This window comes from Beta vulgaris, chromosome 2 (assembly GCF_026745355.1).
Source record: "Beta vulgaris subsp. vulgaris cultivar EL10 chromosome 2, EL10.2, whole genome shotgun sequence".
NCBI lineage: Eukaryota > Viridiplantae > Streptophyta > Magnoliopsida > Caryophyllales > Amaranthaceae > Beta > Beta vulgaris.
Window position 1 is genome coordinate 19,955,566 of NC_079203.1, and position 20,370 is coordinate 19,975,935.

General features: G+C 35.5%; 1 protein-coding gene and 1 long non-coding RNA gene across 2 annotated transcripts; one reads left to right on the forward strand and one right to left on the reverse strand.

Annotated features, from left to right (window-relative positions):
- Positions 1-13,186: 13,186 nt before the first annotated feature.
- LOC104885277 (uncharacterized) lies at positions 13,187-13,897 on the reverse strand. The gene is made up of 2 exons (XM_048637955.1): positions 13,376-13,897; positions 13,187-13,315 (listed from the first exon to the last, which is right to left on the reverse strand). The coding sequence occupies exons 1-2, from the start codon at positions 13,895-13,897 to the stop codon at positions 13,187-13,189; spliced, it is 651 nt and encodes a 216-aa protein (XP_048493912.1).
- Positions 13,898-17,137: 3,240 nt separating this feature from the next.
- On the forward strand, positions 17,138-18,559 carry LOC130590347 (uncharacterized). The gene is made up of 3 exons (XR_008967978.1): positions 17,138-17,740; positions 18,058-18,135; positions 18,453-18,559. It is a non-coding gene; the product is annotated as an uncharacterized LOC130590347 (long non-coding RNA).
- Positions 18,560-20,370: the final 1,811 nt, after the last annotated feature.

The following is a 20,370-nucleotide window of genomic DNA, read 5'->3' on the forward strand; positions in this document are numbered from 1 at the left end:
AATGGGAACAAGAAAAAGGCAAAGGAAGGGAACAGAGCAGAGATAGGAACAAAGAATACAAAAACTCCTATACTCGATCTGACATGAAGAAAGCTATGGTTGCTGCATGGGGAGACTCTGACTCTGAGGAAGAAGATGATCCTCAACCAAATGAGGAGACTGCAAACTTCTGTCTTATGGCTCTTGACAATTCCGAATCTGATGAAGAGATTGAATCTCTTGAGGCAAGTCTAGACACCATCAAAACTCGTCTTAATTCTTTAAGTAAAGAAAAATTATTTGAGTTTATTGTTGACGCTGTAAATGATTGCAAAGATGAAACCATTAAACTAAAACAATGTCAAAATGCTTTAAGTGTAGCAAAGGAACATACCTCTTGGCTTAAAAGTGTTCGATTGATATTGAGAAAAGATTTTTCGAATTGTTTGACAAAAATCTTAAATTAAAAGAGGATTTCGAAAATCTTAAAAATGAGAACTACTTGTTGAGCCTTGAGTTGTCACAACTAAAAGAGTTTGTTCCTGAAGTAAGTTCATTTGACATTAAGTCAGTTCCCTTGCAAAGTTTCAAATCTGAAATAAACGAATTGAAAAATCATGTTTCATTTTTGGAAATTGAAAATAAGGAACTTGAAGGGGAACTGACCAAATGAGAAATGAAAAGAAAATGCTACCTATTCCAAACTGGATTAAGAACCCTAAACAAAACGAACTGAAGGTCTTGGTTTTAATCACAAAAAGAAATTTGAAAAACCTAAAAAGAGAGTTGATTTACCAAGTGATAAAGTTTGTATGTTTTGTGGGAACACTGGTCATTTTAGGAACTCTTGTCCTAAAAGACTTGGTCGCATCAATGAGAACTTGGAAACAAGTAAAGTAATTTGGAAAAAGAAATCTATTGTTCCTGAAGGAAAGGAACCCAAGAAAGATTGGGTTCCTAACTCTAACAATTAGTTTTCTTGCAGGTTGGAGTGAGGGGGAACAACACATGGTACCTAGACAGTGGTTGTTCTAAGCATATGACTGGAGATAAATCAAGATTTCTCTCACTCTCAGCCTACAATGGTGGAAGTGTGACTTTTGGTGACAACAAGAAAGGTAACATAGTTGCCATGGGCAAAGTTGGTAAGTCATCGTCACATTCCATAGAAAATGTGTTTCTAGTTGATGGATTAAAGCATAACTTGTTCCCAATTCTGTGATAGAGGGAACTGTGTGAAGTTTAATAGTGAAAAATGTTTGATAGTCAACAATAGCACAAAGGATATCATTTTGGAAGGAACAAGGAAAGGGAACACATATGTTGTGGATCTCAACCTTGTTCCCAAAAACAAATTCACATGCCTTAGTGTTATTGATGATGATTCATTCTTATGGCACAAGCGTCTAGGTCATGCTAGCTTTTCCTTGCTTGACAAACTGCGTTCTAAAGAACTAGTTTTAGGTTTACCCTCTACTAAGTTTCATTTAGATCATGTGTGTGATGCATGCGCAAAAGGCAAGCATGTTAGGTCCTCTTTCAAGTCCAAAAATGTGGTGAGTACCACAAGACCTTTAGAGTTAATACATATGGATTTATGTGGACCTATGAGGATACAAAGTAGAAGTGGAAAGAAATATGTGTTAGTAATTGTAGATGACTTCTCTAGATTTACTTGGGTTATTTTTCTTTCTAGCAAGGACGAGACTTATGATGAGTTCCTTGTCTTTGCAAAGAAAGTACAAAATTTGAGTGGTCATAAGTTACTTCACCTTAGATCCGACCATGGTAAAGAGTTTGAAAATTATAAGTTCGATGACTTTAGCAGAGACAATGGATTAGATCACAATTTCTCAGCCCCTAGAACACCTCAACAAAATGGTGTTGTTGAAAGGAAGAATAGAACACTAGAAGAGATGGCTAGGACTATGTTGATAGCTAGTGGACTTCCTAAAAACTTTTGGGCAGAAGCTGTGAATACTGCTTGTCACATTATAAATCGAGCCATGGTAAGACCTTTATTAAATAAAACGCCCTATGAGTGTATTTTGGTAAAAAGCCCAATATTACATATTTCAGAACATTTGGATGTAAATGTTTTGTTCATAATAATGGGAAACAAAATATTGGAAAATTTGATGCTAGAAGTGAAGAAGCCATATTCTTAGGATATTCTTCTAGTAGCAAGGCTTATAGAGTGTATAATAAAAGGTCTATGTGTGTAGAAGAAAGTGTGCATGTTATTTTTGATGAAACAGATAAATTTGATGCAAGCACACAGGTTGAAGATGACTTCGAAATAGGATTGACAAAAGACCTAAGTCTTATTGATGAGACTTTGGAAGACGAAGTCATGGGAACAAAGCCAAGGGAACAACATCCTGTTCCTGTTCCCAATGAGGAAGAAGAGGAACTAAATGATGCACTAGTGAATGAATCCACTATTGTTGAACCTGGTTCCCAAGTACAGGAAAATGAAGATGATCAAGGAAACCAAGTTTCCATCCAGGATTTCCAACCAAAGCCTTGGAAAACTCATCGTTCCCATCCTGTGGAACTAATAATCAGTGACATAAATAAGGGAACTCAAACGAGATCTCAATTGAAAAACTTTTGTGCTTTTCATGCTTTTCTTTCTATGTTGGAACCTAGGAATCATGAAGAAGCTCTCACTGATGCTGATTGGATCGTAGCAATGCAGGATGAACTTCATCAATTTGAAAGAAACAAAGTTTGGCACCTTGAACCTAAGCCTAAACATAACAAGGTTATTGGTTTGAAGTGGGTGTTTCGAAATAAATTAGATGAGTTCGGAACTATCATAAGAAACAAGGCCAGGTTAGTTGTGAAAGGATACAATCAACAGGAAGGCATTGATTATGAAGAAACTTTTGCTCCAGTTGCAAGATTGGAAGCAATTAGAATCTTCATAGCTTTTGCTGCCTTCATGGGTTTCAAATTGTATCAAATGGATGTAAAATGTGCTTTTCTAAATGGTTATCTTAATGAGGAGGTATTTGTAGAACAACCTCCAGGTTTTGAAAATAAAGAATTTCCTAATCATGTCTTTAAGCTTGACAAAGCTCTTTATGGGTTAAAGCAAGCTCCAAGAGCATGGTATGAAAGACTTTCTAAGTTCCTTCTTGAAAATGAGTTTAAAAGAGGAAAATTGGATCGAACCTTGTTTTTAAAATCAAAAGGAAAACATTTATTAGTTGTTCAAATATATGTTGATGATATTATATTTGGTGCTACTAATGAATCTTTGTGCAAGGACTTTGCTAATCTCATGAGTAAAGAATTTGAAATGAGTATGATGGGTGAGCTCAACTTCTTCTTGGGGTTGCAAATCAAGCAAACAGAAGAAGGAATCTACATTCATCAACAAAAGTACATAAAGGAACTATTGAAAAAGTATGGTTTGGAAGCATCCAAAGTTAATCATACACCTATGGGAATCTCAACCAGATTGGATGAAGATTCTATAGGAACAAGTGTGGATCAAACCAAATATCGAGGTATGATTGGCTCATTACTATATCTAACTGCAAGTCGTCCTGATATTGCTTTCAGTGTAGGATTATGTGCAAGGTTTCAAGCCAATCCAAAGGAATCTCATCTCACAGCTGTGAAGAGAATCCTAAGATACCTCAAGGGAACAGATGATTTAAGCCTATTCTATTCGAGGAGTGATACCTTTGAATTGAAAGGATTTGCGGATGCTGACTATGCAGGAGATCTGGTCAATAGAAAGAGTACATCAGGTATGGTTCAGTTCCTTAGTCATAGTTTAGTTTCTTGGAGCACCAAGAAGCAAAACACAGTTGCTTTATCTACAGCAGAGGCTGAATATGTTGCAGCAGCAGCATGTTGTTCCCAAATGCTATGGATAAAACAACAACTACGTGACTATGGAATCTACTTTGAATGTGTTCCCATCTATTGTGATAATACTAGTGCTATTAGTATTTCTAAAGATCCCGTACACCATTCAAGAGTCAAACACATCCATATTAGGCATCACTTTCTGAAAGATAATGTTGAAAAGGGTCTTATTAAAATGGAATTCTGTGAGACTGAACGTCAAATTGCAGATATCTTGACAAAACCCTTAAATAGAGATAGGTTTGAGAAATTGAGACTTGAACTTGGCTTAATTAAATTGAAATGATTGCTACATTATTCCCCTTTGTGTTAATTCTTTGGCATTATGTCTTGATGTGCATTTTTATGTTTTTTTGCTTAAATACATCACAATTCTTATATGATTATTTCATATGTATAAGTAAAAATGTCTGAAAACTGCTCACCAATGTCCAATAATATTCCCCTTATTGTTCATAGGACAATTCTATGCCTTAAGTGATAACAAAGGATTAAAAGAATTAATGGAGTTCCAAAGTAGCAAAATTTCATTGTTCCCATTCACTGTTCCCAAACGCTGTTCCCAATTCCCAGCGTATTAGAGTTAGATTTTTTTCTTTTCAAAATTCGAAAAACCAAAAATATTTTGTTCAGATTTTATTTCCTAAAAAATCTGATTTTTCCTTATATCTCTCAAGTTAGTTGAAGATATTTTTTTTGAGATTTTTACACGGTTTTATGTTATTCTTTCCTTAAATCAAAACAAATTTTTTTCCTTCCTTCTCATAAAACCGAAAATTACTCCACAAAACATGACTACCAAAAACACTCATCACTCTCTCTCCTCCCACAAAGCCGAAAAACCCTCTCCTTCATCCTCTAAAATTGAATCACCAACACCCATGGATATTTCTCCAAATTCTTCATCAAGAATTCTAAGGAAAAGGAAGAAAGAAGAATCGGTTGAAATGGAGGTTGAAGAAGCTCATGCAACTAGTGAGGGGGAATCAGATGTTCCTGAGAGAGGAACAACTCGGGTTGTTCGAAAAAATTCCACGGCAATAGGTATGTGCATGGACTTTTTATTGATGTTTCTTGGTGCAAAAGAGTAAACTTTCGTCAATTACTTAATATGATTAAGTTTCAAGGTTGGGAAAATCTTTTTGTGAAATGTTATGGAAATAGTTTGATTCCTAAATTGATGGACGAATTTTGTGAAAACTTTTCCATGGATGAAGAAGGAAATTGTTCCACCTTGGTGAAAGGAACTCAAATTGATTTTAATGCTAAAAGTTTGGGTAAACTGCTTGGTGTTCCCGTGAGAGGAACAGATGTTATTTCAAGAAACAACGTGGCTCATCCATTTTCGGACATTTCCTTTGATCAATTGATTGTTAAGTATGGAGGTCAAAAGGAAAAACATTTCTTGACACATAATCTTCTTTCCCCTTATCACAAAAATTTTGTTTCACATCCTCAAGAAAGCTTTATTGCCTCGTCTTTCCAAACGTGCTCAAGTTAGCATGTTGGATTTAATTTACATTCATTGTCTTGCTTCTCACAAACACATAAACTTTCCTTCCTTAATGATTCAACATTTGAGTCATTGCATTGAAAATGGATTTGTTGTTGGCTATGGAGCCTTAGTAACCGAAATTCTACTTAAGTTTAAAGTGAAAATTTCGGGAACTCAGTCCATAAGTGTGTCCACGGGAAATATGTTGAATGTGCGTGCCTTGAATAACTTAAATGTTTGTGTTGTGAATGGAGAAGTTATTAAGGGCCGTGCTAATCTTGATGATGATGAGGATGATGATGATGTGGATGATGAAGTGGAAGAAGAAGAAGAATTGAAGAGAAAGGACAAAAGAAAAAGAAAAGAAAATCAAAAAGAAAAGAAAATTGAAAAAGAAAAAGAAGAAACTAAAAGGAAAGGGAAGAAGGTGGTTGATGAGGTGGTGAAACCGGTTATGAAGAGCACTAGAGCTAGTCAAAGGGTTCAAAATATGAAAGTGCTTAATTTTCCTATCTTGATGCCGAAGAAAGTTGTGAGGAAGATGAAGTAAAGGTGATTGATAGGGAAGATTATGAATCTAACCTACCTCCTTCTAGGGAACCGACTCCTGTTCCCATGGAAACCAATCCTCCTTTTCCTCCATCTCCACAAAAATCTGCCTCACCCTCTACCCTAGCACCACAAGATGATACTATCCTCCTCTACCTCAAAACCCTCCTGTTCTGTTCCTAAAGCTAAGGAAACAGTTGGTGTTCCCATTCTAGAGGAACAACCTGCTGTTCCCAAACCTAAGGAACAAACCGCAAACCCCAAGCCTTCTCAAGCTCCCTGCTTCTCAAAATCCTACCATTGGTTCTACATATACTCTAGCTCATGCTAGAAGGTTGGATTCTTTGTTTTCCTTGGTTATGGGTCATTCGGAAGCAATGATGGAGTTTGCTACGGAAGCTAAGGATTTAAATGGGTTGGTAAAAGGGGTTATGAGCAAAGTTGACAAAGCCTTGGATGGACAACAAGAAGATAATGGCTCGGCTTGGTGAACTTTCTTCCTCATTCAAGCTATGAACTCAAGATTGTTGAAGTTGGAAGAATTGTGCTCAAGGGAAATGATACAATGGCCGAAAATCATCAAGAAGTGATGGCAAAGCTTCATGATGTGGTGGAAGAAGTAGAACAACCTCCCTCTCCTAAACCATAAACTTTTCTCATTTAGCTTGTTTTATTTTGTGTGGGAACATGAACTTTGTTTAATATTTGTCTTTTCTATCCTTCTCCTTTAATCATGCTACAATGGAACTTCTTGGTTTGCTTAATTCTAAGTTTGATCTTTTTGCATGTGTGCGTCTAAATGAATGGCTAATATTCTTGGATTGCGGTTTTTGAGAGTTGAATGCTTTATTTGCTTATACTAACCAACTTATTTCTTACAAGTTTGGTGGTGTGATGTGTTTAGTGAATAAATTCATCTTTTGAAATCGTGGACTATGTTTTTGAAGATGCCAAAGGGGGAAAGATAAGGCAAATCAGAGTAAATTTTTTTTTCATGAATTATGTTCTCATATTTCGACTTTACAAAATAAAATAACGAGTCTATAATAATTAATTTAACTTGGTTACATACTTTGTTAAAATTATTTTTATATGACTTATTATATTATTTTTAGTATATGCCTTTTGTTGCCATCTTCAAAAAGGGGGAAATTGTTGACCCTTGAGTTTTGAAGATGACCTAACCACAAAAGACATAGTATATTTTATTTATGTTGTTGCAAGGTAATTCATGCTCGAGCTAAGAGAATACTTGATTGAAGATTAAAGCGGAGAATTAATCAAGATCGAAGTAAAGATGTTCGAGAAATGAAGAATCAAGCATGGAATGAAGATTAGAATACATTAGGGTATTTATTAATCTTCTTGTTAAGGTTGAGTAATAGCTTTATTAAGTTCGTGGTGAATTCTCAAAGGAACTTGGTTCTGTTCCCATGAAAGGAACAGACCTGGCACTATAGGAACAAGGCTTAGGAACAAGACTTAATAATTAGGGAACAAGACTTTAAAACTAATTTAGGAACTTCTAAGTGACTAATATTGTGCGCCTAAGGTAATTGTGTGCCCAATATAGTTGTTAGAGTTTTTAGGGATAATTTGACTAAGATCCATAATTTTAGGAAGTTAGTTTAAGTTTGTTAGGAAAAGATTTTAAATAGATTTTCTGATTTTAAAATAACTGATTTTCAAATCTTATCTTTTTAAAATATATATTTTATCTTTTATATTTTATTTAAAAGATTTAGTTTTCGAAAATATATTATTTCCGGTTTTTAAGAGTTTCGGATTTTTGAAATAAAAATGTTTTCCGGTTTTTTATAAAAGATTTGAAAAAGATTTTTTCCTAAAAACTAGCTAAAGGATTTTATTTATTTATTTCCTAAATTCTAGCTTACACGCCTAAATGATTTACTGCTTCAGTTTATGGAGTTAGTGGATTTAGTGGCTATAGTTAATTATCCTCCAAGTATTTAATTAAATTAAATAAGATTAATTATTCTCCAAGTTTGCAAAACCACGTACTTTGTTACTGCTTCTATGGATGAAGTAATGGTTAGTGGATGATGTACATGACTTAGAATAAATAATTTAATTTAATTAATTAATTAGAAATCATGGAGAACATGTGATAATGGTCTAAGTTAGTGGAAATCATGTCTTGTCTTAAAAGTCTATAAATAGGCGCCTAATTCACTTGAGAAAAATTGTGTCTGACTTAGTTAATTTGTCTTAAGTTATCTAAAGTGTCAGTGCCTTTCCTTAAGAGAATTCATACTTACATTAATCGAGTTTTATTACTCTTCCATTGTTTTACAAAGTGTATTTTTGAGAAAAAGGGTTTGAGTGAACTCTTGTAAGTGTGAGAAAGCTTTGAGTGAAGCAAGAGAAAGAGAAAGAGAAAGAGAAAGGAACTTCGAGTGAAGTTTGAGAGAAAACGTCAGTTGTTGGGAACTGTCGTTGGGAACTTGAGTTGAGTGACTTAAGTTGAGAATCGAGAGAAAAGTAATAGGTTGTAATCAGAGTTGTTTTGGCCTATTATAGTGGAAAGTTGTTTAAAATCCCTTGTGGTCGAGGTTGTTTCTTCCTACTAGGCCTAGGAAGTTTTTCCTCGTAAAATCTCTCGTGTTCCCATTGTTTGTTCCCAAGTTTACTTTTAATTCCGCAAAAAGTAGTGCTTATTCTCTCACTATAATTCACCCCCCACTCTTATAGCGCTCATATTATACAACACACAAGCTTTCTTAACCATTAAGAATGGTAATGCTTATCCACAAGCTTTCTTAACCATTAAGAATGGTAATGCTTATCCACAAAGTTTCTTAACCATTAAGAATGGTAATGCTTATCCACAAGCTTTCTTAACCATTAAGAATGGTTATGCTTATCCACAAGCTTTCTTAACCATTAAGAATGATAATGCTTATCCACAAGCATTCTTAACCATTAAGAATGATGATGCTTATCCAAAAGATTTCTTAACCATTAAGAATGATAGTCTTATCCACTTAAATAAAGGTTCTTAAAAACAGGGCTATTACAACTTCCCCTCATTGCAAGCTACCATTCAGGCTACCAATGATCAAGTGCAGCAACTTGTTGCCCAGATGGCTGCTATGGCCACGCGGTTCACTACCTTTGAGCGTGACTTAATTTTTGCTCGACCGCCTCCACATCAACCTCGACGTGAGGATGATTTACGGTTGGCTGACCTACCAACCTTTGATGGTGACCTCGATCCCGAAGCATATTTGGAGTGGGAAAACCGATTGGATAGGTTCTTTGATCAAAAGAATTTGAGTGATGGCTCCCGGTTTTCTTATGCCATCCTAAAACTCACTAAATATGCGTCCTTATGGTATGAATCTACACGCACAAGACGTGCTCGTGAAGAAAAGCCTCCTATTGATTGTTGGCCCGCTTTAAAAGTCAAGATGCGGAAAAGATTTGTGCCACGAACATACCGCCAAGAACTCTTTGTGCGTCTCAATGCTTTGCGCCAAATCACCTTGACGGTCGAACAATAGATAACGGATTATGAACGACTACATATGGCGTGTGATATTAAAGAGGAGGATGAACAGAAAATTGCGCGTTTCCTACTTGGTTTGCATCGTTTCATCGCCAATTTGGTGGAATTACAATCATATGCAACGTTTGATGATGTTAGTGTCCTAGCATCCAAGGTTGAACGACAACAATCCAAGCGCACCCCTTGGTTTATACCTCCTGCTACCTCGACGGATCCTACGTCCAGCCCATCTTCGAGTGACAAAGCTTCCCTTGACTCGTCGAATGCCCCACCCAAGTCTGCCGTACCATCCTCGAGCGCAACTCCCTCGCCCTCTGCTGCTAATGCCACGATTAGGTACAAGAAAAAGCAATGTTTTCGTTGCCAAGGACTCGGCCATATTGCCAAGCATTGCCCTAACACCACTATAACCACACGAGAAGAATTAGTACTCTATTTGGCCGAAGAAGCGCACCATCCTTCTACTTCTATGGATGAGGATGATTTTTGGTCGAACCAACCTATATGTGAACCAGAACAAGAGCATCCTTCCTTACTCATTCGTCGCTCTTTGTTATCTTCTAGCTATGATGATTCTGTGGATGCGCAACGTACCAACTTATTCCATTCAAACTGCATCATCAAGGGTAAAGTTTGTCCTTTTATCATAGATAGTGGCTCATGTACTAATGTTTGTGATGTGTCTATGGCTGAAGCATTAAATCTGCAAACGCGCAAGCATCCAAATCCCTATAAACTCAGCTGGTTGAATGATGATGGCATTTGGGTACGTAAACAAGCTTTAGTTGGTTTTCGTGTAGGAGAATACATGGATCAACTATGGTGTGATGCTTTGCCCATGACTGCATGTTCATTATTACTAGGAAGACCATGGCAAAGTGATAGACATGTGATGCATAATGGGAAAACTAATGCATACTCAGTTTTAATGGGGGATAAACGAATGATCTTTCAATCCTTACCACCTAAATTTAGGCGCCCCAAGGAGAAGGAAAAGGATAACCAAGACAAAGCTCATATATGCATAAGTTCATGTCATCATGAAGTTCTAAAAACTGCACAAAATAAAAAGGAAGGGAGACAACAAGTTCTACAATTGCGCCAAGGTTCTAATACGGACTTAGGAGACGAAGCATGGTTGTCACTTGCTGCTCAAAAACTTCATGTGAATCATAAGGATGGAGAGCCTATGGATGAAGGACCATTTGAAATTGTGGAAAAAGTAGGCTATGAAACATTCAAAGTGCTGCTAGGAAATGGCATATGTGCCACATTTCCTTCCTGTGATTTGGTTCCATGCTTCCCAGACTAAAACTTGTGGACAAGTTTTTTTCTAGAGGGGGAGTTTGATATGAAATGGTAGTCATTATATAGAATTCTAGTTCTGTTAGAATTCTATGTAAATTAAGGTTTTTAATTTTAGCATTATTTTAATTAAGTGTTTAAATGATAAAGGAATCCTATTATACTTAGGAGTCTAATTCCTTATCAAAGTCGAACTAGGAGTCTTATTAGGCGTGTGAAGTGTGTTTAGTATAGGATAATTATTTATCTTGATCCTTAAGATAAAGATAAATAAGTTTATTTGTTTTACTAGTTCTAGTAGGTTTAGGAAAATCTTGTACTATGTAAGGGGATTTTCGGCCATCAATAATAATTTAGATGTGTTTGAGTTATTTCTTATTTCAGGAGAGAATTCACCATTGTTTCAAGAGTGAATCCAAAAACCCTAGTTGAACTGTGAGTCGAAATACGCCTGAGTTCTTCATATCCAGTTACTAAGTAAATAAAAACAAATAAAAATACAACCTTTCATAAACAAAAAACACTAAACTACATAAAAGAGCCCTAACTAAGTGAATCTTGCATAAAGAATCACATCAGGCCATCTGTTTGAGGATGATGACTTGTACTAAAGAGTAACTTAGTACCTAGCATGCGCCACAAACACCTCCAAAAATGACTTAGGAATTTAGAATCCCTATCAGATACAATGCTCCTTGGTATTCCATGTAGTTTAATGATCTCTTTAAAGTATAAATCAGCTACATGTGAGGCATCATCAGTTTTATGCATAGGAACAAAGTGAGCCATTTTAGAGAAACGATCCACCACCACCATAATGGCATCTTTCCCTCTTTGAGTTCGAGGCAACCCTACTATAAAATCCATACTCACACTATCCCATGGTTGATGAGGAACTGGCAAAGGTGTATAGAGTCCTTTATGGAAAGTACTCTTAGACTTTTGGCAAGTAGCACAATGTGTAACCACCAAGTGAACATCTTTTACCATGTGTGGCCAATAGAAGTTTTCTTGTAATGTATCAAGAGTCTTTTTCACTCCAAAATGTCCAACAACTCCTCCACTATGAACCTCCCTTACTAGAAGCCTCCTCACACCACACTTAGGCACACATAACTTGTTTCCTTTAAAAAGAAACCCTTCATGTAACACATAAGGACCTTCTTGTCGAAATATTTTCTCCTTGAAATCCACATCTTCATTGTATAACTCCTTTAGATGCTCGAACCCTAGGACTTTTGCATCCACAATAGTTAACAAATAGGAACGCCTAGACAATGCATATGCTACTATGTTTGTCTTACCTTCTTTATACTTTGAAGAAAATGTGAATGATTGAAGAAACTCCACCCACTTAGCATGTCTATGATTGAGCTTTTGTTGGCCATGAATGTACTTTAATGCTTCATGATCAGAATGAAGTATGAAAGGTTTTGCTCTAAGATAATGTGACCAATGACCTAATGCACGAACAATGGCATAAAATTCTCTATCATAGTTAGAATAATTGAGTTTAGCTCCACTCAATTTCTCACTAAAGTATGAAATTGGCCTCTTTTCTTGCAATAGAACAGCTCCGATCCCTACTCCACTTGCATCACATTCCACCTCAAATAGTTTATGGAAATTAGGTAAAAGCTAAAACAGGTGCACAACATAGTTTACCTTTTATATCTTCAAATGCTTGTTGTGATAGGTACCATGATAGAAGAAAAGTCTCCTTGCTTCATCAATTCTGTGATAGGTACCATGATAGAAGAAAAGTTTCTAATGAACCTTCTATAAAATGATGCCAAACCATGAAAGCTTCGACATTCAGAGACATTCTTAGGTGCTATCCAAGTTGAATTTGCTTTCACTTTATCAGGATCAACATGTACTCCTTCTTGTGACACAATGTACCCTAAAAACGCCACTTTGTTTACAAGGAACTCACACTTCTCTAGCTTTCCATAAAGTTTTTGTTCCCTTAGTTTTATGAAGAGTTGGCGCAAGTGAGCCAAATGTTCTTCCACACTCTTGATATAGATTATTATATCATCCAAATAAACAACCACAAATTTATTAAGGAAAGGACGAAGTACCTCATTCATTAACCTCATAAAGGAACTAGGCGCATTGCATAAGACAAAGGGCATGACCATCCATTCATACAACCCTTGCTTATTCTTGAAGGCTGTTTTCCACTCATCTCCTTCCCTAATCCTCATTTGATGGTATCCACTTCGAAGATCAGTCTTAGAAAAGATTGAAGCACCATGTAAGTCATCCAACATATCCTCCAATCTAGGCATAGGAAACCTATATTTCACTGTTATGTTGTTTACTGCTCTACTATCTATGCACATCCTCCATGTCCCATCTTTCTTAAGAACTAACAAAGCTGGCACATCACATGGACTCATACTTTCCCTTACATAACCTCTTTCCATTAGCTCTTCTATTTAACGTTGCAACTCCTTAGAAGCCACTGGATCACATCTATAAGCAGGTTTGTTAGGTAATGGTGTGCCAGGAACAAGATCAATAGCATGTTCTATCCCTCTTAAAGGTGGAAGTCCTTGTGGTAGCTCCTACGGAAAAACATCTTTAAATTCATGCATCAAAGTTTCAAGTTGATCATTGTTATGTACCTTGATACTTGTAGTCACTTGCCTCACAACCAAAGCATAAGCACAACCTTCTTCCTCTACTTCATGCTCGAATTCTTTTGCATTTAGGAAGTAACTTGGTGTCTTAGGTTGTTGTTTAGGCGCCACTTGAGTAGGGTTTAGAGGATGTAATCTAACCCTTTTTGACCCAACCAATACAGAATAGACATTGGTGTCCCCTTCATGAATAACCTTCCTATCAAATTGCCATGGTCTTCCAAGTAGAAGATGGCATGCACTCATAGGTAAGATATCACACCATAGCTCATCTTTATAAGTTCCAATAGAGAATGAAATAAGTGCTTGTTTCTTCACCCTAATGCCGGTGCTATCATCTAACCAACTCAACTTGTAGAGTTTAGGGTGTACCCTTGTGATAAGATTGAGTTTAGACACCACTTCAACTGCAATAACATTAGTGCAAGAACCACTATCTATTATTACATTACAAGTATACTCACCTACCTTGCATCTAGTATGGAAAAGATTCTCCCTTTGTGCCATGTTAGGTGTGTGATCCACATGTAACGTGTGCCTAACCACTCCAATAAGCCTCGAATCATCTTCTGCAAAAGCATCCTCTTCTTCATCATCTTATCCCATGCTTTGCTCTTCCTCAGGGATGAATTCATACCTCTCTTCTTCTTCTTGCAATGCTAAGTATTGCCTCATGGTAAGGGCTTTCTTGGTAGGATAATTGCTTGCTATATGTCCTCTTCCTTGACACTTGAAGCATTTTCTCAATTCCTCAAACTTCTCCTTAGGTACGGCCACTTTAGTTTTTTCCATAGTAGTGTCTTCCTTAGGTGTAAAGCTAGGTTTAGGGTTTTCGGACCACCTTGTGTAGGAAGTAGTAGCTTTTCCTTTTGAATTAGGGTCATACCTAGGTGTGTACGTGCCCTTAGGTTTCTATTCCTTGTCATGCTCTTCAAACTTCATAGCTAACTTAGTCACATCCTCGAAAGTATGGTAAGAAGAAACTTCAACTGTCTTAGCTATGTTTCTATTCAACCATTTAATGTACCTTGTTGTTTTGTGCTTCTCTTTCTCCTCTATATCACATATAAGGCCTAGCTTCTCAAACTCCATAGTGTATTCATGTACACTTAGGCTACCTTGGCTTATTGATGTAAGCCTTATGAACTGCCTTTGTTCATAATCATCCGGCAAAAACTTATCTTTAAGCTTCCCCTTCAACTTCTCCCAACTACATAGCTTGGGTTTGTTTTTCTTGGCTCTTTGTGCGTGCAATCCTTCAAGACAAATCCCAGCATATTTCGTGAGCCTTATGGCAGCAACTTTGAACTTCTTTCGATCATCAAAACCCCTATACTCACTTACTTTCTCTATTTGGCGAATCCACTCCAACAAGTCCTCAAGCTTGCCTTCACCAGTGTAATCCTCAAGCTTCATCCTTTATCGTCTGGATAGGCGTTTATTGGTGGTCTTGAATCACCTTCATCCCCTTCCTCTTCCGAATGTATGCCCATATACGATGCACTATTGGGATAGAGTCTCTTGTTGATTATGTCGGCCATAGCATCTAGGCGTGCGTCTATCCTCTTGGAATGGTTGCTTGCCTCAGTTTGAGCACTAGCTAACTCACTCATAGCCATAGTTAGCTTGTCCATCTCGAACGCCATAGTTAACGTGTCTCCAAGAACTTCCTACACCTTTCTTGATCCTAAAGACTGGATCTTGATGCAATCTTGGATGTACAACGTAGAATCTTGGGTGCGTAACCACTTCTTGAACCTTGTTTTGTATCACCCCAACTAAGAACTTGGTGACTTCCTCAAACCAAACCCAAACCTTATGAAATTTTGACACAATCTATATTTGTATGTTGTAAGATTCCAGTTAAAATTTCGTAGCCAAATTCGTTCTCAAGTGCTGGTAATCCTCGTTTTAATATCGCTGTTCTTGATTCCAGCGATTCTTGCACGACTTTAAAGAAGAGTCTCGAAACTTTATCAAATCTCCTCGAAACTTTGTGAAATTTTAACACAATAAACTAGACAGGAAGTATTACAGTTTACGATCAAAAATCATCAAAAATCTCGAAATATTTTGGGAGTTCGAGTCGTTCAAAGATCACCTTAAGTTCTTGCGAAACTGCCAGGGATTCACGTCTGATGTCGAGGGGTGTTGCGGCTTCGTGCCTCGTCCAAATTCAATGAAATTTTAACACAATACTCTAATATATGTCTACTTCGTGTCCATCAATTTTCACGTCAAAATGCCTCTTGTAGCTCTGATACCACTTGATATGATTACTAAACCAAGAAGTCTAATAATCAAGTATGAATATGAATCTTGAAGATATGAACTTCAAGAAACTCGAACAAACAAGTAAAGAACTCGAACAAGGATATGGATTTATTCAACAACACTCCTTAACCTTGAATAAAAACTCTTAAATACTCTTAAACCACTCCTGGAATTAAGATGTTTAACACTAAGAACTTATCACTCCTGAAAAGTTATTAATGGTTTTAAATTGTAAGCATACAAGCACACAATCAAGAATAAGTTTAAACACAAAAATCTTCTAAGTGTTTATTGAAAGAAAACGTCCCTTTATATAGGGTACAACTTATTCTACTCTAACTAGGAAAATATAAACTTATCCTACTCGTACTTTACTTTAGACTCCTAATTAGACTCTTAAAGATAACATGTACAAGTCACATGTTTATCTTTTTAACAACTTTAAAACATAAAACATAAAACATAAAGATAAACATAACAATCCTAATAGAACTAGGATTCTATGTAGTAAGCTAGGAGTAATTCTAATAGGACTAGGACTCGTCTTCACTCCTTTCTACGCCAACTTCTAGGTCCCATGTTAGCACACAAGCTAAGACTTGGTTCTTGTTCTTGATTTGAAACCCTAAAGTATCCACGGTCAAGTCAATAGGCTCATGGTTAACAAGTACCTTTGCATCCATATCATTATTGATTTTACTATCCACAAACACAACATTTGCTTTATAATTTTTTTTTTTTTATTTTAATGATATAGGGGTCTATTATGTTTGTGAGTTTACTTCCCTTAAATCAGTGTGTGTGTTTTAATTTAACAATTCGAGTGCATTGAGGTTTTTGTGGATCCTAATAGAGGTTAATGAAAGATCCTCTAGTTCTCGAGCTAACAACAAAGCCTATTCAATATAAAGATTCAATCTTTATGCCCTATTTCATATAAAGATCGAATCTTTCAACAAGTGAAGTGAGATTCGGTGTTTTAGACTTGTTATTGATTTTACTATCCACAAACACATCATTTGCTTTATAATTTTTTTTTTAGTTTTTGAATGATATAGGGGTCCTATTATGTTTTTGAGTCTAATTCCCTCAAATCAGTGGTTTGTGTGTTTTAATTTAACAATTCGAGTGCATTGCATTGAAATTACAAATTGAGGTTTGTGTGGATCCTAATAGAGGTTAATGAAAGATCCCCTAGTTCTCGAGCTAACAACAAAGCCTATTCAATATAAAGATTCAATCTTTATGCCCTATTTCATATAAAGATCGAATCTTTCAACAAGTACAAGTGGAATTCGGGTGTTTTAGACTTGTTATTGATTTTACTATCCACAAACACATCATTTGCTTTATAATTCTTTTTTTTTGTTGTTGAATGATATAGGGGTCCTATTATGTTTGTGAGTCTAATTCCCTCAAATCAGGTGTTGTGTGTTTTAATTTAACAATTCGAGTGCATTGCATTAATTACAAATTGAGGTTTGTGTGGATCCTAATAGAGGTTAATAAAGATCCTCTAGTTCTCGAGCTAACAACAAAGCCTATTCAATATAAAGATTCAATCTTTATGCCCTATTTCATATAAAGATCGAATCTTTCAACAAGTAGAAGTGAGATTCCAGTGTTTTGAGACTTGTTATTGATTTTACTATCCACAAACACATCATTTGCTTTATAATTCTTTTTTTTTAGTTTTAATGATATAGGGGTCCTATTATGTTTGTGAGTCTAATTCCCTCAAATCAGGTGTGTGTGTTTTAATTTAACAATTCGAGTGCATTGCATTGAACTTACAAATTGAGGTTTGTGTGGATCCTAATAGAGGTTAATAAAAGATCCTCTAGTTCTCGAGCTAACAACAAAGCCTATTCAATATAAAGATTCAATCTTTATGCCCTATTTCATATAAAGATCGAATCTTTCAACAAGTAGAAGTGAGATTCGGGTGTTTTGAGACTTGTTATTGATTTTACTATCCACAAACACATCATTTGCTTTATAATTCTTTTTTTTTAGTTGTTGAATGATATAGGGGTCCTATTATGTTTGTGAGTCTAATTCCCTCAAATCAGGTGTGTGTGTGTTTTAATTTAACAATTCGAGTGCATTGCATTGAATTACAAATTGAGGTTGTGTGATCCTAATAGAGGTTAATAAAAGATCCTCTAGTTCTCGAGCTAACAACAAAGCCTATTCAATATAAAGATTCAATCTTTATGCCCTATTTCATATAAAGATCGAATCTTTCAACAAGTAAAGTGAGATTCGGTGTTTTGAGACTTGTTATTGATTTTACTATCCACAAACACATCATTTGCTTTATAATTCTTTTTTTTAGTTTTTGAATGATATAGGGTCCTATTATGTTTGTGAGTCTAATTCCCTCAAATCAGGTGTGTGTTTTTTAATTTAACAATTCGAGTGCATTGCATTGAACTTACAAATTGAGGTTTGTGTGGATCCTAATAGAGGTTAATGAAGATCCTCTAGTTCTCGAGATAACAACAAAGCCTATTCAATATAAAGATTCAATCTTTATGCCCTATTTCATATAAAGATCGAATCTTTCAACAAGTAAAGGAATTCGTGTTTTGAGACTTGTATTGATTTTACTATCCACAAACACATCATTTGCTTTATAATTCTTTTTTTTTAGTTGTTGAATGAATATGAGTCCTATTATTTTGTGAGTCTAATTCCCTCAAATCAGGTGTGTGTGTGTTTAATTTAACAATTCGAGTGCATTGCATTGAATTTACAAATTGAGGTTGTGTGGATCCTAATAGAGGTTAATAAAAGATCCTCTAGTTCTCGAGCTAACAACAAAGCCTATTCAATATAAAGATTCAATCTTTATGCCCTATTTCATATAAAGATCGAATCTTTCAACAAGTGAAGTGAGATTCGGTGTTTTGAGACTTGTTATTGATTTTACTATCCACAAACACATCATTTGCTTTATAATTCTTTTTTTTAGTTTTTGAATGATATAGGGGTCCTATTATGTTTGTGAGTCTAATTCCCTCAAATCAGGTGTGTGTGTGTTTTAATTTAACAATTCGAGTGCATTGCATTGAATTACAAATTGAGGTTTGTGTGGATCCTAATAGAGGTTAATGAAAGATCCCCTAGTTCTCGAGCTAACAACAAAGCCTATTCAATATAAAGATTCAATCTTTATGCCCTATTTCATATAAAGATCGAATCTTTCAACAAGTACAAGTGAGATTCGGGTTTTGAGACTTGTTATTGATTTTACTATCCACAAACACATCATTTGCTTTATAATTATTTGTTATGTTGTTGAATGATATAGGGGTCCTATTATGTTTATGAGTCTAATTCCCTAAATCAGGTGTGTGTGTTTTAATTTAACAATTCGAGTGCATTGCATTGAATTACAAATTGAGGTTGTGTGATCCTAATAGAGGTTAATAAAGATCCTCTAGTTCTCGAGCTAACAACAAAGCCTATTCAATATAAAGATTCAATCTTTATGCCCTATTTCATATAAAGATCGAATCTTTCAACAAGTAGAAGTAAGATTCGGTGTTTTGAGACTTGTTATTGATTTTACTATCCACAAACACATCATTTGCTTTATAATTCTTTTTTTAGTTTTTGAATGATATAGGGGTCCTATTATGTTTGTGAGTCTAATTCCCTAAATCAGGTGTGTGTGTGTGTTTATTTAATTTAACAATTCGAGTGCATTGCATTGAATTACAAATTGAGGTTTGTGTGGATCCTAATAGAGGTTAATGAAAAATCCTCTAGTTCTCGAGCTAACAACAAAGCCTATTCAATATAAAGATTCAATCTTTATGCCCTATTTCATATAAAGATCGAATCTTTCAACAAGTAGAAGTGAGATTCGGTGTTTTGAGACTTGTTATTATTTTACTATCCACAAACACATCATTTGCTTTATAATTCTTTTTTTTAGTTTTAATGATATAGGGGCCTATTATGTTTGTGAGTCTAATTCCCAAATCAGGTGTGTGTGTTTTAATTTAACAATTCGAGTGCATTGCATTGAACTTACAAATTGAGGTTTGTGTGGATCCTAATAGAGGTTAATAAAAGATCCTCTAGTTCTCGAGCTAACAACAAAGCCTATTCAATATAAAGATTCAATCTTTATGCCCTATTTCATATAAAGATCGAATCTTTCAACAAGTAGAAGTGAGATTCGGTGTTTTGAGACTTGTTATTGATTTTACTATCCACAAACACATCATTTGCTTTATAATTCTTTTTTTTAGTTGTTGAATGATATAGGGGTCCTATTATGTTTGTGAGTCTAATTCCCTCAAATCAGGTGTGTGTGTGTTTTAATTTAACAATTCGAGTGCATTGCATTGAATTACAAATTGAGGTTGTGTGGATCCTAATAGAGGTTAATGAAAGATCCTCTGTTCTCGAGCTAACAACAAAGCCTATTCAATATAAAGATTCAATCTTTATGCCCTATTTCATATAAAGATCGAATCTTTCAACAAGTAGAAGTGAGATTCGGTGTTTTGAGACTTGTTATTGATTTTACTATCCACAAACACATCATTTGCTTTATAATTCTTTTTTTTAGTTTTTGAATGATATAGGGGTCCTATTATGTTTGTGAGTCTAATTCCCTCAAATCAGGTGTGTGTGTGTTTTTTTAATTTAACAATTCGAGTGCATTGCATTGAACTTACAAATTGAGG

Excerpts from the sequence above, each read along its gene's own strand:
- LOC104885277 (XM_048637955.1), bottom strand. The coding sequence starts at position 13,897 with ATGGCACAAAGGGAGAATCTTTTCCATACTAGATGCAAGGTAGGTGAG. Across the intron at positions 13,316-13,375 it reads AAGTGACTACAAGTATCAAG|GAGCTACCACAAGGACTTCC; the intron begins GTACATAACAAT and ends GTTTTTCCGTAG.